Consider the following 21,134-nt stretch of genomic DNA (forward strand, 5'->3'; position numbering starts at 1 on the left):
CAATGTTGAAAGACAGATTATATGGTTGGGGAGGCTCTCACAACCCAAAGAATATTGTCTTTCCTGGCTATCCTAATGAACACAATATGGTATTTGGGGGACTATATGATTTTGGTAATATAATTCTTCCCCACTTCCTACCCTCAAAATAAAAGATTCATTTATCCTATTTGAATATTTCTATTTCTTAATTAAACCACTATCTAGTATAACTATTTTCATGTCTAACTTTATAATATAAAATTATATGTTGTTAATAAAGGGTTTAAATATATGATCCTCCCAACATGAGTGGTCATTAAGACATCATCTGGGAAGATTGAAAACAAACAAATTTCCAGAGTTTACCTAAGACTTACTAGCTTCAGAATTCCAGAGAGTAACCAGGAAATCTACATTACCGGGTATAGGGTAAATAGTTTTCAGGCTTTTCTGCCCTCCCACCATTAGGATTGCCCTGCCTGATGGGGCACTTGCAGTTGTTACATTGTTGTGTTGTTTACTTCTGTGGGTTATGGGAGGAGTATTGAGATATTCCCCAAGAAAAGCAGAAGCAGGAGAGAAGCAGAGGAAGGAGAGAGAAGGGGAAAAAGAAGCCAGAGAAGCCCAGAGTGGAGACTTGCCTGGGGCTTGGAGGCCTAACGGCCTCCTGGCCCACTGCACCCCTGCCTGCCTTGTACCTGGTTGCTGCACTACACGTAAAAGCTTAATAAAAACCTGAGAAACCCACCAAGGGCTCCAGGACTCCTCCTTTATCAGTCTGCTCAGATCATAGAAACCTGCTCTGTCCCTGTGCTGCCACTACACAGGGTGTTTATAAAACATAGCCAGACCAGATAACTAGTGCTTTAGAGCTCACTGATTGGAAGACAAGCAAAACTCTATAATTTGGGGTTACTCAAATAAATTGCAGACTACTTGGTTATCATTGAAGATTAAAACCAAATAAAGATACACCCTCATATATGAAGAAAATCCTACTTCATTTTTCTGTTTGTAGGGGATGGAGCATTATCCCTCACTGGAAGAATTAGGGTTAGATTGTATGGTTGTTCATGTTCATTAGATAATCTCAATCTTGTTAAAGAAAGGGATAATCTAAACGTGAGCTATCTGCTTTGTTTCTTTCAGAGTCCAAATGTACACAAATTTCACACATCATAAAATACTTTACATGTTAAAATAATGGTTCATCAATTATGGGTGGGACCATGTAAGAGTTCTTCAGACACTTAAAATTCTCTCTTGTAATCTATTTTAATTCTGATACAGAATTAAATTTCAACTCTGAAATCAAACTTGCATCATAGATGAATCCCTTTTCTTTTATTGGTAAAATTATGATTTGAAAGAATATCCTTAGATATTAATGGAAAGATTTTTGTTCTTCATGATTGGGGTCTGTGAGAGATATTTTGATGAATGTCCTCACCTGGCTTGAAAGGTTCTTGACTTGTTGAGCATGAATTATTTCCGGAGTATCAACCACAGAAGTGAAATTGGCTTTTTCCAGTTCTGCTGATTGCTTGTACTTAATCTGCAAAAGTACGCCAAATTGTTGGGTGAATATTTACAGTGTCACATTTGTTGGCTTGGTTTGATTAAGAGGTAAATAATATTCCTTTTCTGAAATAATTCATTCATTTCACATGCATCAGGCATTTATTTTCTTATTGTGCGTATAGTTTTTACATTAAGGAAGAATATTCAGAAAGAAAGGCTGAGTCCTAGATGCTGAAAAACTTCCTATCTAGCTGGTCATAGGGATGAGGAGAAGGGTAGAAAGGGAAAAGCAGAGAGAGATGACAGATAATAAGTCATCAATTATTTACATAAGAGCTGACAGAAGTACAAGTAAGCAAAAGTACCAATCAGTCTTTAGCAATGTAGGATATCTAAAAAGTGTTTCTAACTTATGCCTTGAAAGGATGGAAAGAAAGAACTCCCACAATAGTTTAAGCAAGGAATTCTTGGTGCCAAGTGAGTGTGTTGACCTTGAAACAACGCCAGGATGCCAGAGTCTGCCCCAGCTCCAAGGAGCTAGTGAGTCTCCCAACTTTCTTCCCTTTGCTCTGAATGGCTCCTGTACCTTTAGACTCAGAAAAAAGATGGAAGCAGACCTGGTGAAGGGTTCTTTTCATAGAAATGAATTCCATGAGGTAGCTGTTTAAGAATACCACTATATAAATTTGACTGTCATTGACCAACCAGTAACAGTAGAACGACAACATTGTACTCTTATAATCACAACTACTTTTTTTTTTTTTTTAAGATTGATGGGGAATAGTAACACTGACCTGACTGGCAATATCAGTAGCATTCCTGGCCCTCAGAAAGTCAGGAGTTTCATTGGCCATGGTATTCAGGCCTTTTCCTTTGACTTCCAGCTCCAGATCTCTCTTATATTCTTTCTGTAGTAGCAATTAAAAAAAAAAAGTTACCTCTACAGGGACTATAACCTGAGGAGAAAAATCAAATACTGTACAAAAACGAACAATGAATTGATAAATAAATTTAATAAAGACAAAAAAGTTCCCTTACTACCATTATTAGCTAAGAAATGTAGAGAGTGAATATAAATCCACAGAGCATGCCACCTCCCTTGCTAGTGTCCACCTTTATCATTCCATGTCAAAGGATGGAGTGATAAATGTAGAAGTCCACTTTAGAAAATTATTCCACTCACATCAACATGAATCAACACAAGACTTCCTTTTAACATTCTCTGCTTAGAAAATTAAAGAAGCAAAATTTAAATCACATTTGGCATATAACTAGGATTGTACAAAGGTGCACACCTCTCCAGTGCACGTTTTTATTTAAATGAACACACTTAAAGTATCTAGTTTAAATCAAATAATATTAAACAAATAACAGACCATGATTAGCATTACAAATATAGACTTTTTATAATAGTAACCCATCAGAAATTGAGATATAGTTTATTTAATGGTTAATAATCATGGACTATTAGATATGGAATTTAGATTTAGAAAAATCTTTTTATCACTTCTCTGATTGTTTTCTGTATGTATAATTTGGCCCAAAAAGTGAAGATTAGTTAAGTGCATGTTAATTAAGTGCATGCTGTCAGCTATGGACCTACCTCATTGAGGATTTGAGTGGCATTCTTTGCTCTTAACATGTCAGGTGTATCTTCCATTTCAGTGAGACCCTTCCCACGGATGCTTTCCTCTAAATCTTTCCTGTACTCTTTCTATGTCACAAAATAAAAAACAACAGTACTGACAAGACAGTCTGGATTGTAATCTTAGTGAAAAGGCAAAAATAAAATCCTTCTAATTTTAAACACTTACAGCTTAGTATATAAAAATATGAATAAGGGCAGGGTACGAGTTTCATCAGTTAATATTAAATATCAAATTAAAAAGCAGAAGTTAATAGAATGCTAGGATAGCACATTTTATTAGGTATTCAATTTTAAAAATTAGAAGAATTAACATGGGTGACAGATTAGGTAGTGGTAACAAACACATGGGAACCCAACCTGAAACCCTTTAGGTTAGGTGGTGATGAAAATGGCAGAGGAATACACTGGTGAAAGTCATTTAGTGCAGTTATTTGGATCAAGAGGGAAAGAAGAGATTAAGAGGGCATTACCTCGCTGGCTATTTTGGTTGCATATTTGACATGCAGCAGAGCTGGTGTAACCTCCAGACCAGTCAGGTTTCTGCCTTTAATGGACTCTTCATAGTCTTTCCTATATTCTTTCTAATGTAAGAAGAATAGACAAGTTAAAAAATAATCTTTATTATACTTTATTTCTCAATACTAGGGAAAAATAATCCCAATATTTTCTATGCATGACTTTTCAACTTGATCATAGTTCTGCCTCATGGTCACAGAGTTGAACTTGTCTGTTTGTTCTGGAAATAATTTGTTTAGAGCAAATGGCCCAGAGGAAACTTGGAGATTGAGAAACTTTAATGGATCCCTAATCATCTGCCTTGTATTGTGACTGGAGCAGGCAGGAGAAACGATGTGCCACCAAAACTGTAAATCCATTGTCCTCTCTCCAAATGGCTTTTGTTTTAAGGCAATTAAAGATTCTACCTCTGGAATAAAAGTGACTCAAGAGAAAGAAACAACCTAATTAGGGTAAGCCTGAGGGCACCAAATACAAATTTGGCCTTTTCCATAATGAGGAACTATTATGTTTAATCACTGAATAGTAGTCAGTGAGGCACAGAGAAATCCTAACTATTTATACACTTCTAAGGGAAAGGGCCACAACAAGCCCTACCTCCTCTCAATCACTGAAGTAAATATTTCAGAGGGAGGCAAAGTATAGGTGTCAAAACTCTTTATGCAAATTTTAATTTTATAGAATTTAATTAAAAATTTACCCCCAAATTACAATTATTTTAAACTTTTAGTTATTCGGGATTCTATAGACCAGCAACTGCTACTTTAATTAAATGCCATATATCTATGTCCCATAGAGAGGGAATAAAATGAATCCAAAATGCCTCGTGCCCAATTCCTAAGATGCAAAACAAGATTTTATTTTTTCTCCACTATTGGTTAAAATAAATAAATATTTTAGATGTCTTTGCTTGCATGACTAAAATAGGAAACATGGTATCTTGAATTTTGATAAGTATTCTCATCACTAATCTCCTTTGTTTGGCTTGGAGCTTCCTATTAAGAGAAGAGGAATCCAATGCCAATGATGCATCTTTGTGGAAGGAACTTTTAATTCATCAAAGAAAAATTTAAACACTTTTCTATACAATTTGATTTGTGCTAGGAACAGTTTGCTATACTGTAATTCTATGAAACTGATAAGCAAGATGAAACATATGGTAAATCCTATTTTGAACTTTTTTTTGTAACTGAACCACAGGATTTCTGAGATAGAAACAATTTTGACCAACACACGTTAAAGAATCCACCATTATCTATCACTTTTGGATAACAGAAGGATGGCTATGTTTTGGGGCAGTGTTTGTTTTCATTAGTTTGATGGTATGTTTATTGTGTGGTGTGTTTTTGCAGAACTTACCCCACTTTGCATCTGCTGAGACTCTTTGGCAGTAAGGTATGTTGGAGTTTCAAAATCCAACATGGGTTTTCCTCGTTCCTTTTCATATTTTTCTTTGTATTTCACCTAATGATGAAAAGCCTTGTTAGTTATCGCAACTTTGCTCAATTTGTAGCAGAGATAATTTTAGGGTAGATTATTTAAATCTATACATTATGTACATTTAGGTGACATTTCTTTATCGCTCAAAATAGTTCCCTGTTGTATTTCAGATCCAGTACCATTTTGCTGTTGCCTAGGGGGAAACCACCATTAGTGCCCATAATGCAGAGTCAGGATTTGTGTTTAATTCAAAGAGACAATAGGTTCACTGCATAGAATCAGTTGAGAGAAATACTGTACAAAAAATGCATGGGGAAAATCATCCACACTGAGATTTGTTTGTGTAGATGTGAATATTTTAACCAGACCATAAGTCAATGTTTCCAATAAAACAACAAAAAACCCCTCCAGTTTTTCTTTCATAAGAACTGTTACAAGAGACCAGGGGTCTTTACACATGTTTAAGTCAATTAATCTATATGGGTTATAACTGGTTACACATTTAATGCAGTCAGCGTAAACTGGCATAGAATGAAAATGAGTTTACCTGTTAATAGCCCAACTAACAAACCTGATGTTCTCAAAAGCTCCCTCCCAAGGCTACTGTATAAATACAATCTGTTAGGATAATAACATGTGGTAGTATTGGGGGGAATTGTTAGGGATTCATATTTTATAGATGAGAAATTGAAAGAGAGGCAGAGGCCTTTGTTCTCTCAGCATCTAAAGGCAATGCTCAGTCACAGCTGTCTTGCTGGTAACACGACTTCAGAGTAGACAACCTGCGGGGCACCTGCCACTTTGCAGATGACACGAAGACATTCTAGTAATTTAGTTCTCTGGTTTATTTTTTTAAATATTTTTTTTTTAGTAAGATTTATTTATTTATGCATACAAGAACTGGGGTACAGGCCAGAGGATTCATCAGAGACAGAGTGGGGAATAAAACAGGCAGATCAACTTAAATACACTGCTGAGGGGAGCAGCAGTCGAGTCAGGAGAGGTCTGCTGAGCCATGTGGGTAGCTCCTTGGCTGGGGATCGAACTCATGCTGCAGTGGCTGCGGACAGCTTCATAGGTTAGTCTTAACCCCTTGCACCACAAGGGAGGCCTCTAGTTCTCTTGTTTAATGCCCAATGGATAATCTAAATAATGCTGAATTTGTGATACAGGAAGTCATACAATAGCAAACTCCTTCTTTGGGTTTTTCTGCTAAGAATCTTAATTATTTTTTAAATTTTGCCACTTCTTAAATACCCAGAGACTACTTAAAAGGTGATCTGATCATATTATTTCTTTCTTAAAATCTTCCTAAGGCTCCTATCATCCATTGTGTTTCCTAACCTGGGTACAGACTCATGGGGGGGCACATCAGGTTTATTATAAGGGACTTGACCCACTTGTAGCATAATCCGTATGCTTTCAGTCCCCCAGATAACACGTATTGCACATACATGCACTATTTACCCAATACATGTCAATGCAGCTATGATTTATAACAAAAAAAATTTGCTTCAAGTGGTACTGAATTCAAACCTTTTTTATCTGTGGGCATTTTCTTAACTAATGGTTACTAAAATCCTAACTATTCTGGGTAGCATGGATAGTTTGAAACTATTAAAGTTTTTGATCTGGTGGGAGAATGTGCATGAGGAAAAATGTCAGTCTTTATGAACTTACTAAGCTCTGTATTTCTGTGGCCTCTTTCAGGTGAAGCTGCTCCAGGTTATCTGGTATTGTGTGGTAGTGGCCTTTACTCTTCTCATAGTTCTTCTTATACTGGTACTGAGGGGAAGGAGGTAAAAAGCACATGTTGATGAAAAAGCTTCTCAGCTTCTTTATCCTCTGTAGACTAGCTATTTACACAGCAGCATTATCAAGGGAAAAGCAAAATTAGCAAACATTAAATAAGGGGTAGGAAAAGTTTGAAAGGATGAGGATTCAAGTTCTGCATTGTCAGGATGTGACACTTAATATGACTATTCAAAATAGATATTAAAAGTGAAAACTTAAAATTGAAAGAAACTATTTCAAACAACACTTCTGTGTTGTTAGAGGGAGAAAAAGGATTGGCTAATTGGGGGAGGGGTAGTTTAAATATTAAAAAATAGAAGCATTTTAATATTCTGATTGGTGCTATAGTCAATGGAGAACTGCTTGAATTACTTTTGTAAGTTGGAAAAATTGAACTCAAACGAGATATGAGCTTTCTGACCAATCTAGTGTCTCAATGACAGAGGAGGAGATGCATGTAAGCTCAGAGAGAAGGAAGTTAGCTGCTATTGGGTGAAACAAGCTGTTGCCTGCAGCAAATGCTTTGAGCTTACAGAACTGGCAAGTTGGCTTGTACTCAGGACATGATTCATTATCAGAGATTCTTTCATATCAGTCACAGGTTTGTGAAGTTTCTTCAGGTCAGCCTTATATTTAACCTACAAGTTAAGGGGGGAAAAAGAAATCATGGAAATAGAAAAAGGACCAACAGAAACCATAGTAAAATAGTCCATCCTGAAAAAAATGTTAGCGATTGTGATGAACAACCAAATCTCATTTATGGTAGCCACAAAGTGAAAACAACGCACATGTCCTTCAACAGATGAATGAAAACAAAATGTGGTATATACATACAATGAAATATAACTCAGTCATGAGAACATATGTAAGCTGTAAGGATGAGCCTTGAAAACATTATGCTAAGTGAAACAAGCCAAAAATGGACAAATATTGTATGATCCCAATTACATGCATTCTCTAATAGGCAAATTCATAGAGATAAGAAGTAAGTTAGAGATTACCAGGGACTGAGACCAAGGGGAAATGGATAAATACTGCTCAACAATTAGAGTTTTTGTTCACAGTGATGAATTATTTTAGAAATGATGATAATAGTTGGAAAATATTGTGAGCGTATTTTATACCACTGAGTCCACACATAAAAGCAATTAAAACAGAAAATTTCATGCCATGTATTTTACCACAGTTTACAAAAAAAGTACCTCGCTGGCAAGATTATTAGCATCTTGCATGACTTTGTAGAGCTGGCTGTCTTTAGGATTGTACTTTGGTGTTTTGCCCTTCTCTTTGTTGAAATTTTGTCTGTATTGAACCTAAGAGTAAGAGCAAAAATGCAAATTATTCCTGAACATCCACTAATTTGAGGACTGAAGAATGGAGCAAATAAAAATGCAAAGGAATATACAGGAACTGATCATATATTACCTAAACTAAAACACTTTTAAGAGTAAAGGGGAACATCGTTAACAATTATTTTTAGACAACAGGCAATCAAAAATAAGGTCAAGAGACAGTATTTGCCTTGCTTATTTTTATATTACTCAGAGGTATGAAAGATAATCATGCAAAATGTATCAGTTTTATATGCATACAAACACATACACACACACAGAGCCTGAGGACATCTGCTCACTCCTAGTTCCTATGTCAGGTGGTCAACATTGGAATAAAATAATAAAGGTGACTGCATCTGCTTAGGTTCTAGAAGTTAGAATCTTGACACCTGTATGTTAGCAAGTTCCCACAGGTGACTCAAGTGTGAATCAGTCCCTTGAGGTGTAATTCTTACTGCCTGGGGAAAGGTTTCAGTAGGACCTGACAAGTTGATGTTTTTGTCACATGAAGATAATTAAACACCCCAAAACTTAGTCATATATCCATAAATGGAAAAGTGGAGAATGAGAAAGGCCTAGAGATGTTAGAGGGAAATAATAAAGAAGATTCTCAGCACAAATTTCATGATACAACTTTTCAAAGTTCTGCAGGGCTATCCAAGTTGCATATTCATTTTGGGAGTCACTATTGCTGCAAGCAGTTTTACATGAGAGTTGCTGCTTTTCCATCTGCATTACCTGGCTGCTCAGCTTGGCTGCTTTCTTGGCCATTTCAATGTCTGGGCGACCAAGCATGCTTAGCCCATGGCTGCCTTCCTTGCGGTGCTTAGCTCTGTACTCCACCTGAATCAAAGAGAAGCAAAATGGATGATACAGTATAGGTAGTGATTTGTATAACTTGTTGGCAGTGACCGCTTGGGACCTGATATATTTTCACAACAGCCTCACCTCGCTGGCCTGTTTGGCCGCCTGCGTGGCCTTCTTGATGTCTGGTCGATCGGCCACTGTGGTGTAATGCAGGTTTTCTTTGGCGTCTTTTTTATAAGCAACCTTTATTTGGAGAAAAAAAAATGTTCTTACTTGAGAGAGATGCTATCTTTCCAAAAGTCCTTATTAGGTACAAGGAATCATTTTATTAAAACCAAACCAGTTCCATCACCATATTTTCTTTTTAAACTACTACATATAGAAATTAGGGGGTCCATTCACTGGAACCAACCTAACAAACTCCACTGGCTCAGGTGGGCTTGTGAAAGTATCCAGAGGGGGCACTTACATTGCTCTGCTTCTTGGCCACTTCCATAGCATGTTTCACATCTGGGGGTTCCAGCATGATGGAATAGTTGGATTTCCCTTTCTCTTTGACAAACTTCTTTTTGTAATTTGTCTAAACAAAGCCAGAATTGTTTATGTGAACAGAGGAGGTTGGGAGCAGAATTGTTTTGCTTGAAGGTTTATGAGAAGAGCTCTGATAAAAACCACACCTGCCCACTTTAACATCTGCATGGGACAAAGCTCTCTGTCCAACACTGAAACTACAGGGTAATTTTTGCAGAGTCAACTGTGAGAAAATTAAACTATTTCATTCACCATTTCTACCTTTTACAAACCTATGGACCCATATAGGTTTTGTAAAATATAAAGGCATCTTTATTAAAGCAATATTGACTGGAGTAAAGTGGGCAGAGATTCCTGAGGTATAAAGAGGCAATTTTACTTCTCTAAGATTGTTTAGCAGTTTAATGACAGGGCTGGCCACTCTCAATCAGCAATGCTTCCTCCCCTTAGTAACACCAGGTTAGTAATTGCATAACATGTCAGGGGCAAGACCCACACTTGCCATAGTTGTCCTATTGGGCAGTCAATAAATATTGAGTCTCTTTCAAAAAAGAGTTCAAAATTCACATATATATATAGAAGGTAAAGGAAAGCATTTGTAAGTCAAAGGGTAGTTTACAGGGTAGTGGCATTACTGCCACTTAGAGTCCTGGGGCTGATCACTCACATCACTGACGTTCTTGGTCACTTTCTTGACATGAACAGTGTCCCGGGTCTCCGGTAGTGTTGTGTATGAGCCCTGGGCCAAGTGCTTCTTGACATAGTCCTTGTACTTGTTCTGAGGGAATTCATAGTTAGAGTTAGCATGTCTGCCTGGGACATGAGTCCAAGATGTAAGCAGAGCATATGGGTTGCTGGAGGGTTACCTCAGACACCATATTACTGACGGTCTTTGCCAGAAGGATTTGAGGGGTGTCAGGCACAGCATGACAGGTTCCTCTTTCCTTGACATGTTTCTCTTTGTATTTCAACTGCAGAGGTGAGAAGAGTATTTCTTTAGTTCCTCTTTGTCTCCTGTATATTTTTATCAAGTCCCAAGTCACCAGACAGAGCTGGGAGATGAGCATCATTGACACAGTAGGAATATGAAGCTCAATAAAATATTTGATGTTGGAAATCTTGGAAAATATACAAAAGGGATTTTATCTCTTGTAGGTTGAGTCTTCCTTCAATAACAGTTAAAATGGATCTCACAATGACTTTTTGTACATATACCTTGGTTCAAAGCACTTTCAACTATGCTGTTTCAGCCTCTCCCAAACCCCAGGAGATATTAATATTCCTCCTTCATAGATGAAGAAACTGAAGCATAGGAAGAAAATGATCTGGTAAAAAAATGAAGTTCCTTTGTAGAATCCAGCCAGGACTTCCTAATTCTTATTGCGAAAATTATCTTGTGGTGCAGAATAAATCATGAATGGTCATCTGGATGTAATAGTTTCCTAATGCTGCCACCCTGCACTACCATATCACTGGGGTTCACTGGGGAACAGGGTCATATTCCAGGACCCACCCCAAGCCTCTACTGTAGCAGCCCCCGTCTGTCCATTCCTGGTGGTTCCTGGGGACAGTGCTGCAGAAGATGGCCCTGGGTGAGGCTGGACCTTGAGGAAGGGACTGGATACTTACATCACTTTCTATTAAGGAATTCCTCAGAGCCAGCACCATATCTTTATCATCAGTGACAGAAAGCTTGCAACCCTTGAGGAACTCTCTGTCCAGCTTATATTCAAACTGTAACAGAATAAAGGCAGAAAAAGATGAAAAGGGAGACAGGCCCTGGAGAAGGTCAGTCCTTGACTAAGCTTCTAAGGAATCCTCCTCTTACAGCGCTAAGAGGACTTGTCACCAGAATGGGGGAAGGGGCTTTCCAGACCCTCACTGTGTGTTGGGCTCCTCCATTGCACACCCCTAACCAGGACCAGATCTTCCCAGACTGCTCATTCCCTCTTCCTCCCAGCCTAGCTCACGATTCTGAATTGTCTGCCTGGGTCCAGCCCTCAGAGACCAGGTTCTGTGACCAGGTGGCCCTCTGCTCCTCACAACCCTCCCATCCTTCTTGGATCTCAAATAAGCTAGGGTTAAAATCTGTGACTATGATTATTATGCATAATTATTGATTTTTCCCTATCTCAGATATGTCAAGCAGTTCCATCTGCCTTTTCTATCTCACATCGCTTTGCTGCAGGGATGACTTGGCAGCCTGGATGAAGTCTGGCCGGTCAGGGATCCACCTCCAGTAGGCTTTGTTGGCTTCATACTGCTTCTTGTAGTCCAGCTGTTTTTAATAAGAAGAAAATAAAACACTTCATTCAATAGACTGAATTCAAAACCACACATGTGGCACAGAGAAACACCTCATACATGCTAACATTCAACAAATCATGGCTTCTTACACAAGAGAGAACACCAATTAAAATTTCTGTACAATGTATGCAGTTAGGCAGCCACTCAAGTGGGCATCTAGTAGAACCTTTTGGTCTCATTACAGGGACCATAATTTCTAAAGACTGGAGGTGAAATGATTCTTCAAACTCTGCCAGTATATTTAATAGCTTAAGGATTTCCATAGGCAAGTACTTTTAATTTCTAGCTTAATTCAGATTTATGTTTTTTTTAAATTATCAAACACTTATATTTATACAGTGCCAGGTATTTTTAAGTGCTTTATAAATATTAACTTATCTAATCTTCCTAACAACTGCATGAATGGAAGGCAGAGGAACTGCCCAGAAGTGTTAAATAACTTGCCCAACATGAAAGAGCTAGTAACGGTGGAGATGGGATTCAAACCCAGGATTCAAACCCACTACTGAGGGGAGCAATGAATGAGTCAGGAGACGTCTGCTGTGCCATGTGGGTAGCTCCCTGTCTGGGGATCGAACTTGTGCTGCAGTGGCTGCAGAGAGCTTCAAAGGTTGTATCTTAATCCCTTGCACCACCAGGGAGGCCCTACACTGCTTCTTAAGACAGAATAGATCTGTTGTGGAGAAAGGAGGCAACCATGTACTTTTTGTTCTTAGATCTTAAGGATTCAAATCTGGCCTCATAGGTCCTCTGCACTTACTAGATGTACATCTGCGCTAGAGGACTGGCTGCCGTGTGCTAAATCTGAGGCGAGAAGTATGTATAACTTAGATTGTGTGTCACTGGGAAGAACCTCAACAGAAGAGATGAAAAAAAAAAAAAAGAATTCTTGTACCCAAAGAAGCTTAAAAATTCCCAACTAGGCTTAGGAAAGTTTCCAGCACTTACATTGGTATTGACTTTGTAGGCATCTTTGGCTGCTTTGATATGAACAGCATCTGCCTCAATGGTGCAGTTGGACTTATTTCTTTGGTAAACCTCTTTGTATTTCAGCTGTGTGAGGGAACATAGTGATAAGGTTATTTTTTTTACAGCTGCCTACTATGCATTTTAAAAAACAAAACAAAACAAAAAATAAAACCATGAGTATAGTATACACTACTTTTTTTTTTAAAGATTTATTTATTTATGCATAAAAGAACTGGGGTACAGGCCAGAGGTGTGGGGGGTGAGAGGATTCACCAGAGACAGGGTGGGGAGCAGAACAGGCAGATCTACTGAAATACACTACTGAGGGGAGCAATGAATGAGTCAGGAGACGTCTGCTGTGCCATGTGGGTAGCTCCCTGTCTGGGGATCGAACTTGTGCTGCAGTGGCTGCAGAGAGCTTCAAAGGTTGTATCTTAATCCCTTGCACCACCAGGGAGGCCCTACACTGCTTCTTAAGACAGAATAGATCTGTTGTGGAGAAAGGAGGCAACCATGTACTTTTTGTTCTTAGATCTTAAAACCAGCTCCCCCAGGTTACATTGAGCAGGTTTACTACTGTCCCCTAGCATTTATGTCACCTGAACTTGTGCTGAAAGGGTCAGCTGGAAAGCTATCCAGGTGTGTTTTCTCTTCCCCAAATCAGAAGATCCTGAGTTCAGAACATCTTGAAAACATTCCCCAATTGCACAAGTTCACCCAGATGGAACTAGTCTTGCCTTCCTTGTAAGCCTTCACTATTCTAGCTATTATCATGTCATGTTGTAATTATTTGCATATCTATATATTCTTTAATTAAACTGAACTCTTAGTGGGCAACAACTGTGTATCATTCATCATCTAATTCCTAGAGACAGGCACATAGAACCCATAATTATTTGGTGAAAGAACAAAAGGATACACGCAATTAGCACTGTCATCCTGGCTAGTGCTACATCGAGCAAATTTGGGTACATGTGGTTTGGGTGCAGGTGGGAGGGACAGGAAAGGCCCAGCCACTGCAGACTGACAGGTACTTTCCCAATCCTCGCCTGAGATTTCTAGTTTCACCCACTTTTGCTACATTTAATTCCAGGCCCCCATTTGGGCCTTCTTGCTAATCATTATTGAACGATGCTAGGTTTTAATGTGATTAAGTTCTTTTTGTTAATTATAAAAAGATTGTGTTAGCCTATGTTTTTATTAATAATTTCAATTTAGGTAACATATTAACATAATTTTTAAAATTTTATTTTTTATATATTAATTTTTTTTACATTATTGTTCATTTTCAAACAATATTTGCTTCCCAAATGTAGTTAAGTTCTAAGTAAAACTATTCTAAAGAAGCCATACTAGTATTGATAAATTTGCTTGGTCATAAGAATCATAATTTCCTATTTCACCATAGATCAAATAAATCAGTATTTCCAGGGGAAAGGTCTAGAAATCTTTATTTTTTATCAATATTTTCATCAATATTTTTTGGTACAATCAGAATATTTGGGAAAATAGATGCTAAAATTCTTTTTTTTCCTACTCTGAGAAGAAACAGGCTTCTCCACATGAGGACTCTCCATAGAAGATGTCTATGAATATAGAATGTTCATGTTTGAAGAATCATAATTTATTTTTTTATTATTTTTTTAAAGATTTATTTATTTATTTATACAAGAACTGGGGTACAGGCCAGATGCGCGGAAGGATGAGAGGATTCACCAGAGACAGAGTGGGGAACAGAACAGGCAGACTGATGAAATACACTGTTGAGAGGAGCAGTGGGCATGACGGAGAGGTCTGCCGCGCCATGTGGGACCCTCGCTGGCGGGCCAGGATTGAACCGGCGCTGCAGAGGCTGCAGATAGCTTTACAGCGTAGCGCTCAACCACCTGCGCCACCAGGGGAGGCCCAAGAATCATAATTTATTTGAACATGAAAAATATGAACAAAGGTTCACACATTTCTGCCTTCATAGAGCATTGAATATATTTCACATTTTTCATGGTAACTCAGGGTCAACGGTATAAATATATATGTTCATTGACCAAAGAGTTTCTGAGCATAGGCAAAAAATTCCAGGCCATAAGGCAAGTCTTTGGGGTGGGGATGAGTCATTTCATAGTTATTTTTATTATTATTTCTGTTGTACATGTAGTCTTGGAGTTCTTTAAAATATGAAACTGTTTATCCAACCTAAAATGATAGTTTTCTATCACAGAACCAGCTATATATGTGAAAATTCATGATTACAGTATCTTGTCCAATTCTGAGATTTAGAATATACCGTGCTCCTCTTAGTCAAGATAAAGTTTATAGAGTATTGCTAGCATTTATAGCACATTTTTCAAAACGGCCTCAACAATATCTCCCACCCACAGGATTTTCTGCAATGTGACCTTGCTATCTGTCCATTCAGATATGACTTTGATCTCTTTATCTCTAGAATATGGGTGTGTGCTGTGCCCAATAGAATGTGGCTAAATAACTGTCAGTTCTCGAAGCCATTAACTGTTCTGGAAACTTCTATTCTTGCCTCTGAGAACCCAACCTCTATATTAGAAGATATTCAAACCATGCAGAAAGGCCACATAGGGATATCCAGTCTATATAATAGCAGAGTTCCCAGTCCACAGCTGCCACCAGCTATGTGACTGAGCCATCCTAAACATCCCAGCCCACCTGGGTCTTGGCTGCCCACTGAGAGCACATGGAGTAAAAATTCCATTTTGCTGTGCTCAGTCAACTCACAGAATAACAAGGAAAAAAAAGATGATTATGTTGTATGCCACTAAGTTTTAGGGTGGTTGTTACACAGGAATATATAACTAGACCAGGGTTTGTACCATCGCATTAGAAAGAAGCCAAGAAGAAAGAGCACCAAAGGCATTCCATACTTACATCACTGACTTCATCTTTGACTTTGCGGACATGCAACAACATGGGAGTGTCATGAATTGTGGTGTAGCCTCTGGGTTTGGCCTTGTTGTATTCCAATTTATAAAGTATCTAAAGGAGATGAAAAAGCAGAAAGAGACAATGCTGTGTGTTACAATGCACAATTTACAATGTGAAAATTAAAATACAGAGTTTTTTTTTTAATCTATAGAAAAGAAAGAGAATGCCACAAACTCAGCAGGTGCTTAGATGCTTCCCATTAAGGCCCAATTTCTCCCAAATACTGCATTTGCCAATTTGGTAGGGGCAATTCTTTATTGTAAAAGAGGAGTCCAGAGCATAGGAGGACTTTTCATATTCCTGCCTCCTTCCCATTAAATGGCAGTAGAGTCTTTCAGACATTGTGACAGTTAAATTGCCCCCTCCACTTTTATAAAGCCCCCCCAAGTTTGAGAATCCATTCAGACTTTGTCATGCTTACATCGCTGATTTGCTTGTTGACTTTTGTAGTACGAAGGTGTTCTGGAGTATCCACAACTGAGGTAAATTTGTCCTTTGTTTTTTCATATTTTTTCCTGTACCTGATCTAAGTTGTGGGAGAGAAGAACAAGTTAATTCAAGGAAGTAGAATAAAGGATTTTAAAGAATCTAATTTTCCTCTTGTGATAGTCCCACAGCAAACGGTGGAATTATCACATAAACTACAGAGGTGGGGGATGGTGTGTTTGTTATCTTCTAATCCTCACTGGATTGCTGTTTGGTAGCAACAGTGTAATGGAGTGAGCAAAAATAATAATGATGATGATGCAAATAATACTGATTAAAGTTATATTTTCCAGTGTATTTTGTATTCATGGAAAATGAAGCCCAGAGAGGTTAACAGACTAAGCTCAGGCCACATATAGAATGAATCTTAGCTGGGACCAGCTCCAGACACTTTTTCTTTTTAAAGATTTATTTATTTATACAAGAACTGGGGTACAAGCCAGATGTGCAGGAGGGTGAGAGGATTCACCAGAGACAGAGTGGGGAACAGAATAAGCAGACCGACCAAAATACACTGCTGAGAGGAGCAGCGGGAGAGACAGGAGAGCTCTACTCGCCATGTGGGTGTCTCATTGGCTGGGGGGGATCGAACCAGCACTGCAGAGGCTACAGACAGCTTCACAGCACTGCACTCAACTGCCTGTGCCACCAGGGAGGCCCCCAGACACTTTTTCTATGAACACTGACAAGTAATGATTTATTCAGAATATGATACATTTAATATACATGTTCTCTTAAGGTATGTTTTCATATCAAAGATGAAATAAAGATAAAATAAAAATTAAGTGTGATAATGATCATTTAAATGATACAAAATATCATTTAAAAAACACAATCATTTTATCATTCAAACATGCACTCATTCTTGCAGTTTCCAAGTAATTATTTTTTTCATCCACAAAAGCTATGTCAAGCAGTACAGCTACAGATAGAAGCACAATTTCATGCATAGTATTTGATGATCATATCAAGGAAAGAAAAAAGTTCAGGCAAACTTTTCTCCAGTTCCCTATGAACTGGATGTTCATAGGGAAACTTTATCCCCCCTCATTTCACGTGTTGATTTAATGTTAAAGTTAGGTGATAAAGCAAGTTGCTAGTATAAAAGATTGATTTAAAAATTTTTGTGGGGCCAATGACATTTTATTAACATTGCATCTAGCAATTATTACTGTTTTTCCTTGCTTCCACTTTACCTTTCAGCATGTGATGGAAAGGTGGGAGTGGGTGTTTCAGCTGGACTTGTAGGAAGACAATGTTGTCAGTAACCTTGTTGGCAAATGTATATGTAAGGACCAATGTGCTAGCAAATTTAGCATCGAACTCAAGAAGGGCCAAGAATATGTACAATATTCAGAAGCTACACTGTAATCCTACTCTCTCTGAAATGGCACAATTGTAGTAATCACTGAACTGGGACATACTAAATTTAAATATTAAATGACCTTTTAAATGTTGAATCTACTTAATATCCTCAGTTGCTATGAAATCTAAGGAATTTATTTCTTCGGAGCAGGTATTAAAATATATATGTTTTGAAAAAGTCTCAGGCCATCTCACTAGGCATTCCAAAGGTACCAGATGACATACAGATGATGGCAACTGTATCATGACACTTGGCCACATCCAGAGTTCTTTCAGAAGGAATGAATCCAACTTTATCATGTGAAACCAGCATGGGCAGGGGCAGGGGGAGAAAATCAAGGAAAGCATAGGAAGCATAAAGGTGAATGCTTCCAGGGCTTCTAAACCTCTTCTTCACAGTACAGCAGACATTACCTGGCTCCACATGTATGTGTTGTAGAGGGCAGTCAACATATCTGGACGCAGAATTTCATTACATCCTTGTTTCAGAAGCATCTTGGCACTAGATTTATATTTTCTCTGTCCATGCAAAGAGCAGTGAAGCACAAAAGAGACTTATGAAGACAGAAAAGAACATGGCTCTATATCCTCATCACCTCTGAGTGAAGAGATGTAGGCACACACACTTTATGTCCCCACACATACAAGTAGATGAAGACACCAAATATGTTATAATGCCAAATAGAATGGCTGTAATACCTGGGTCAGACCAAAGTTCTTGTGAATGGGGAATAGTTACTCACTTATGTTTCTACCAGAATTGCCTTATAGAAAAGAAAACATCCCAGCAGTAGAGGAATATGGTAAGGGATCTGCCTTCATTCTGTCTATTAAATTCTTCTCTGTTTTTGCTTCTGCAACTTAATTTGCAGCTTACAAACAGGCCCTCCCAAAGGAAAAAGGGTGTTTTCCCTTTCGTCTTCACCACAGCACATGTGAGGACACAGAGCATGAACTGGCACACTCAAATAGCTCATGGGCTCTTTGGGTGGCTAGACAGATACTTTGAAACAGAACATCCCAATATCATAGGCAGAACCTATGACATCCTTGCAGCAGACGTGACGACATCTCAGGAGAAATGGGAACACATCCTGCTGGGTCATCCAGCCGGCCCCAGCATAGTACCTGGCTGATCTGGTCGCCTGCCGTCTTAGCCAGCAGATGTCTAGGCTCATCGACTACCAGCTGGTATTTATCTTTCCGCTGCTCATAATCAGCTCTGTATTTTTTCTGCTCAAACATCATATCAAATTATAGCAATAACACAACTTCAAAGCTAGACAGAAATGTCCCAAAATAAATACTCCAGAGACAGAAATATGTCATTTCTAGAAGTGGACTCCCAAAACATCCAGGGTAATAGAAACAGGGAGGCAGAGAGTCAAGCAATGAAGATCACCTGGAGAAAAGTGGGGCTTGGGAAAAATCTATGTATGACCCCAAAATTGGAATACCTGTTTCCATCTTCACATGAGTCCATTAGCAAGGTTAGATTTTATGGCATCTTATATTGTAAATAAGATACAGATGAATTGCAGGTTTACTCTCTATGGCTGTGAGATCAAAAAGCATGATCCACTAGTCTTCCAATGCTAGTTAATTTATTTGATTATAAAAAAGCTACTGATTATAATCAGTAGCTTCCTAGGAAGCTACTGAAAGTAACTTTTTGGAGTCATCCAATCTGGAAGTTTACTGAAAATGAACTAAATCAAATTTTGAACCAACAACTTATTTGTGAAGTCAAAAAATACATCTTTGAATAATCTTCAATTTTAGATATATTTTACTCATTTTCACATTGTTTTTGAATTAATATTAATCTGTATAAAATCCAAAGTTAGGAAATTAAATATAAGATTATCTAAATGTAAGTAAATTCATAGCTTACTTATTTCAGTTATTTTAAGACAATTTTAACTTAAATCATTGCAAAGACAGCTCCAGGAAAGACTGGGCAGAAAACAAAGAAACATTTCAGGTTCAAGTGGATACTTCTCTGCACCAGTATATGAGTAACATTTATAACAAATTTGAATGCATGAATCACAATTATCCCCTAAATGAAGACTATTCCAATCACTGCTATTTCTGGCCCTTACTAGAGGATACTAAATTAATCTTGAATTCTGGTCTCCTAGCTCTACACAATATCAAGTATAAGGGAGTTCAGTTGATAGTCAACAAAATCCTTTCCCTCCTGGTTCTCATTACCCAAAGGACAGTGTGGCCAAAGCCAGTGCAAGCACAGACAATGATGGCCATGGGGCTGCACACCACTCTGAACTGTTCCTTTACTTGTTCTTATTCATGTTTTTGGTAAAATCCACTGTGGTGATATTATTAAAGTCTTCATAAATCTTTCCTTTGAATTAATACTTAGAATGTCTTTCTTATCATTTTATGCACTGGGGTTTAATCAGATAACTATGGATGTGTAAAGAGAACTGAATATATTGATAGTTGGATCAAATCATACATACCTCATTCATCAACTGAGTTGCATACTTGAAATGCTGATTGATTGGACAATCAGCAACGTACTTGAAATCTGACTTCGTCCTTTCAAATACCTCTTTATATTTATACTAGAGAGAATAGAACATAGTTACTTGATAGCAGGTGTGATTATCTTAAAAGACATGTCACTTACCTTATCATACAATTGCAATCATTCATTCATTCAGCTAACAAGTATGTGCTGGGTCCTTGCTTTGTCTCCCAAGGCAATGAAGGGTAGACCCTTGAAAACTACCCCAAACTACCCCAAAAATATATACTAGCAAGTAATTTCATTGAATAGATATCTATAGATATATTTTATATAATGGGCAAAAATCCAAATTAATTTCTTCTTTCTTTCTTTATATTATAATAACCATCACTTTATCTTGAAGGTATTGCCATGTGGTCTTGAAGGCCTATTTTGGTCCAGTAACTTGAATGTAGTTTTTCAGTATCTATTAAATAATAATATTTTAGAGCTGTGGTTGGCTAACTATGATCAACCTAGCTTATCACCTGTTTTTAAATGGCTCATGAACTAAGAATGTATTCTTTTAATAACTTGAAGGGATTGCAACAAATAAAGAATATGTTACAGAATGAATATGGCCTATGAAGTCTAAAATAATTACTATCTAACACTTTTTAGAAAATTTGCTGCCTATTTAAACTTAAAAAAACTTAATCCAAATTCTTTATTTTGTAAGTAGGAGAATGGGGCCAATAGAAAAAAGTTATTTGCCTCATGTCACACACCGAATTTGTCAATTACAATAATCCCACTTAGTAATTGCTACCATATAACTCTTAATAGCATAAATCATCCAGAGGCATATTAATATGGAGGGAACTCTAGAAGAGGCATGAGGAGTTGCATTGAGATGACTTTTCATCAAATTCAAACAATTGACTATAATCAATAAGGTCAGTACCAAAAAATTCCTAAGGATAGTGAACAATGTATTCTATAGGAT

The 21,134-nt window shown here is 37.7% G+C and overlaps 1 protein-coding gene across 1 annotated transcript in view; it reads right to left on the reverse strand.

The window, feature by feature from the left end:
* LOC119255831 (nebulin-like) overlaps positions 1 to 21,134 on the reverse strand; it is a 123,111-nt gene that overhangs the window by 19,442 nt on the left and 82,535 nt on the right. The window contains exons 14-33 of the mRNA XM_054699452.1: positions 20,139 to 20,243; positions 18,067 to 18,171; positions 16,223 to 16,327; positions 15,745 to 15,852; positions 12,829 to 12,933; positions 11,747 to 11,851; positions 11,203 to 11,307; positions 10,440 to 10,544; positions 10,241 to 10,351; positions 9,512 to 9,622; positions 9,184 to 9,285; positions 8,974 to 9,078; positions 8,104 to 8,214; positions 7,435 to 7,539; positions 6,788 to 6,892; positions 5,027 to 5,131; positions 3,622 to 3,732; positions 3,107 to 3,217; positions 2,298 to 2,411; positions 1,433 to 1,537 (exon numbers count right to left, since the gene is read on the reverse strand). Coding sequence (XP_054555427.1) covers positions 1,433 to 1,537; positions 2,298 to 2,411; positions 3,107 to 3,217; positions 3,622 to 3,732; positions 5,027 to 5,131; positions 6,788 to 6,892; positions 7,435 to 7,539; positions 8,104 to 8,214; positions 8,974 to 9,078; positions 9,184 to 9,285; positions 9,512 to 9,622; positions 10,241 to 10,351; positions 10,440 to 10,544; positions 11,203 to 11,307; positions 11,747 to 11,851; positions 12,829 to 12,933; positions 15,745 to 15,852; positions 16,223 to 16,327; positions 18,067 to 18,171; positions 20,139 to 20,243 — 2,139 coding nt within the window. The remainder of the gene's footprint in view (positions 1 to 1,432; positions 1,538 to 2,297; positions 2,412 to 3,106; positions 3,218 to 3,621; positions 3,733 to 5,026; positions 5,132 to 6,787; positions 6,893 to 7,434; positions 7,540 to 8,103; positions 8,215 to 8,973; positions 9,079 to 9,183; positions 9,286 to 9,511; positions 9,623 to 10,240; positions 10,352 to 10,439; positions 10,545 to 11,202; positions 11,308 to 11,746; positions 11,852 to 12,828; positions 12,934 to 15,744; positions 15,853 to 16,222; positions 16,328 to 18,066; positions 18,172 to 20,138; positions 20,244 to 21,134) is intronic.

Source organism: Talpa occidentalis, unplaced genomic scaffold, assembly GCF_014898055.3.
Source record: "Talpa occidentalis isolate TD23 unplaced genomic scaffold, MPIMG_talOcc4v2.1 talOcc4.3, whole genome shotgun sequence".
Taxonomy (NCBI): Eukaryota; Metazoa; Chordata; class Mammalia; order Eulipotyphla; family Talpidae; genus Talpa; species Talpa occidentalis.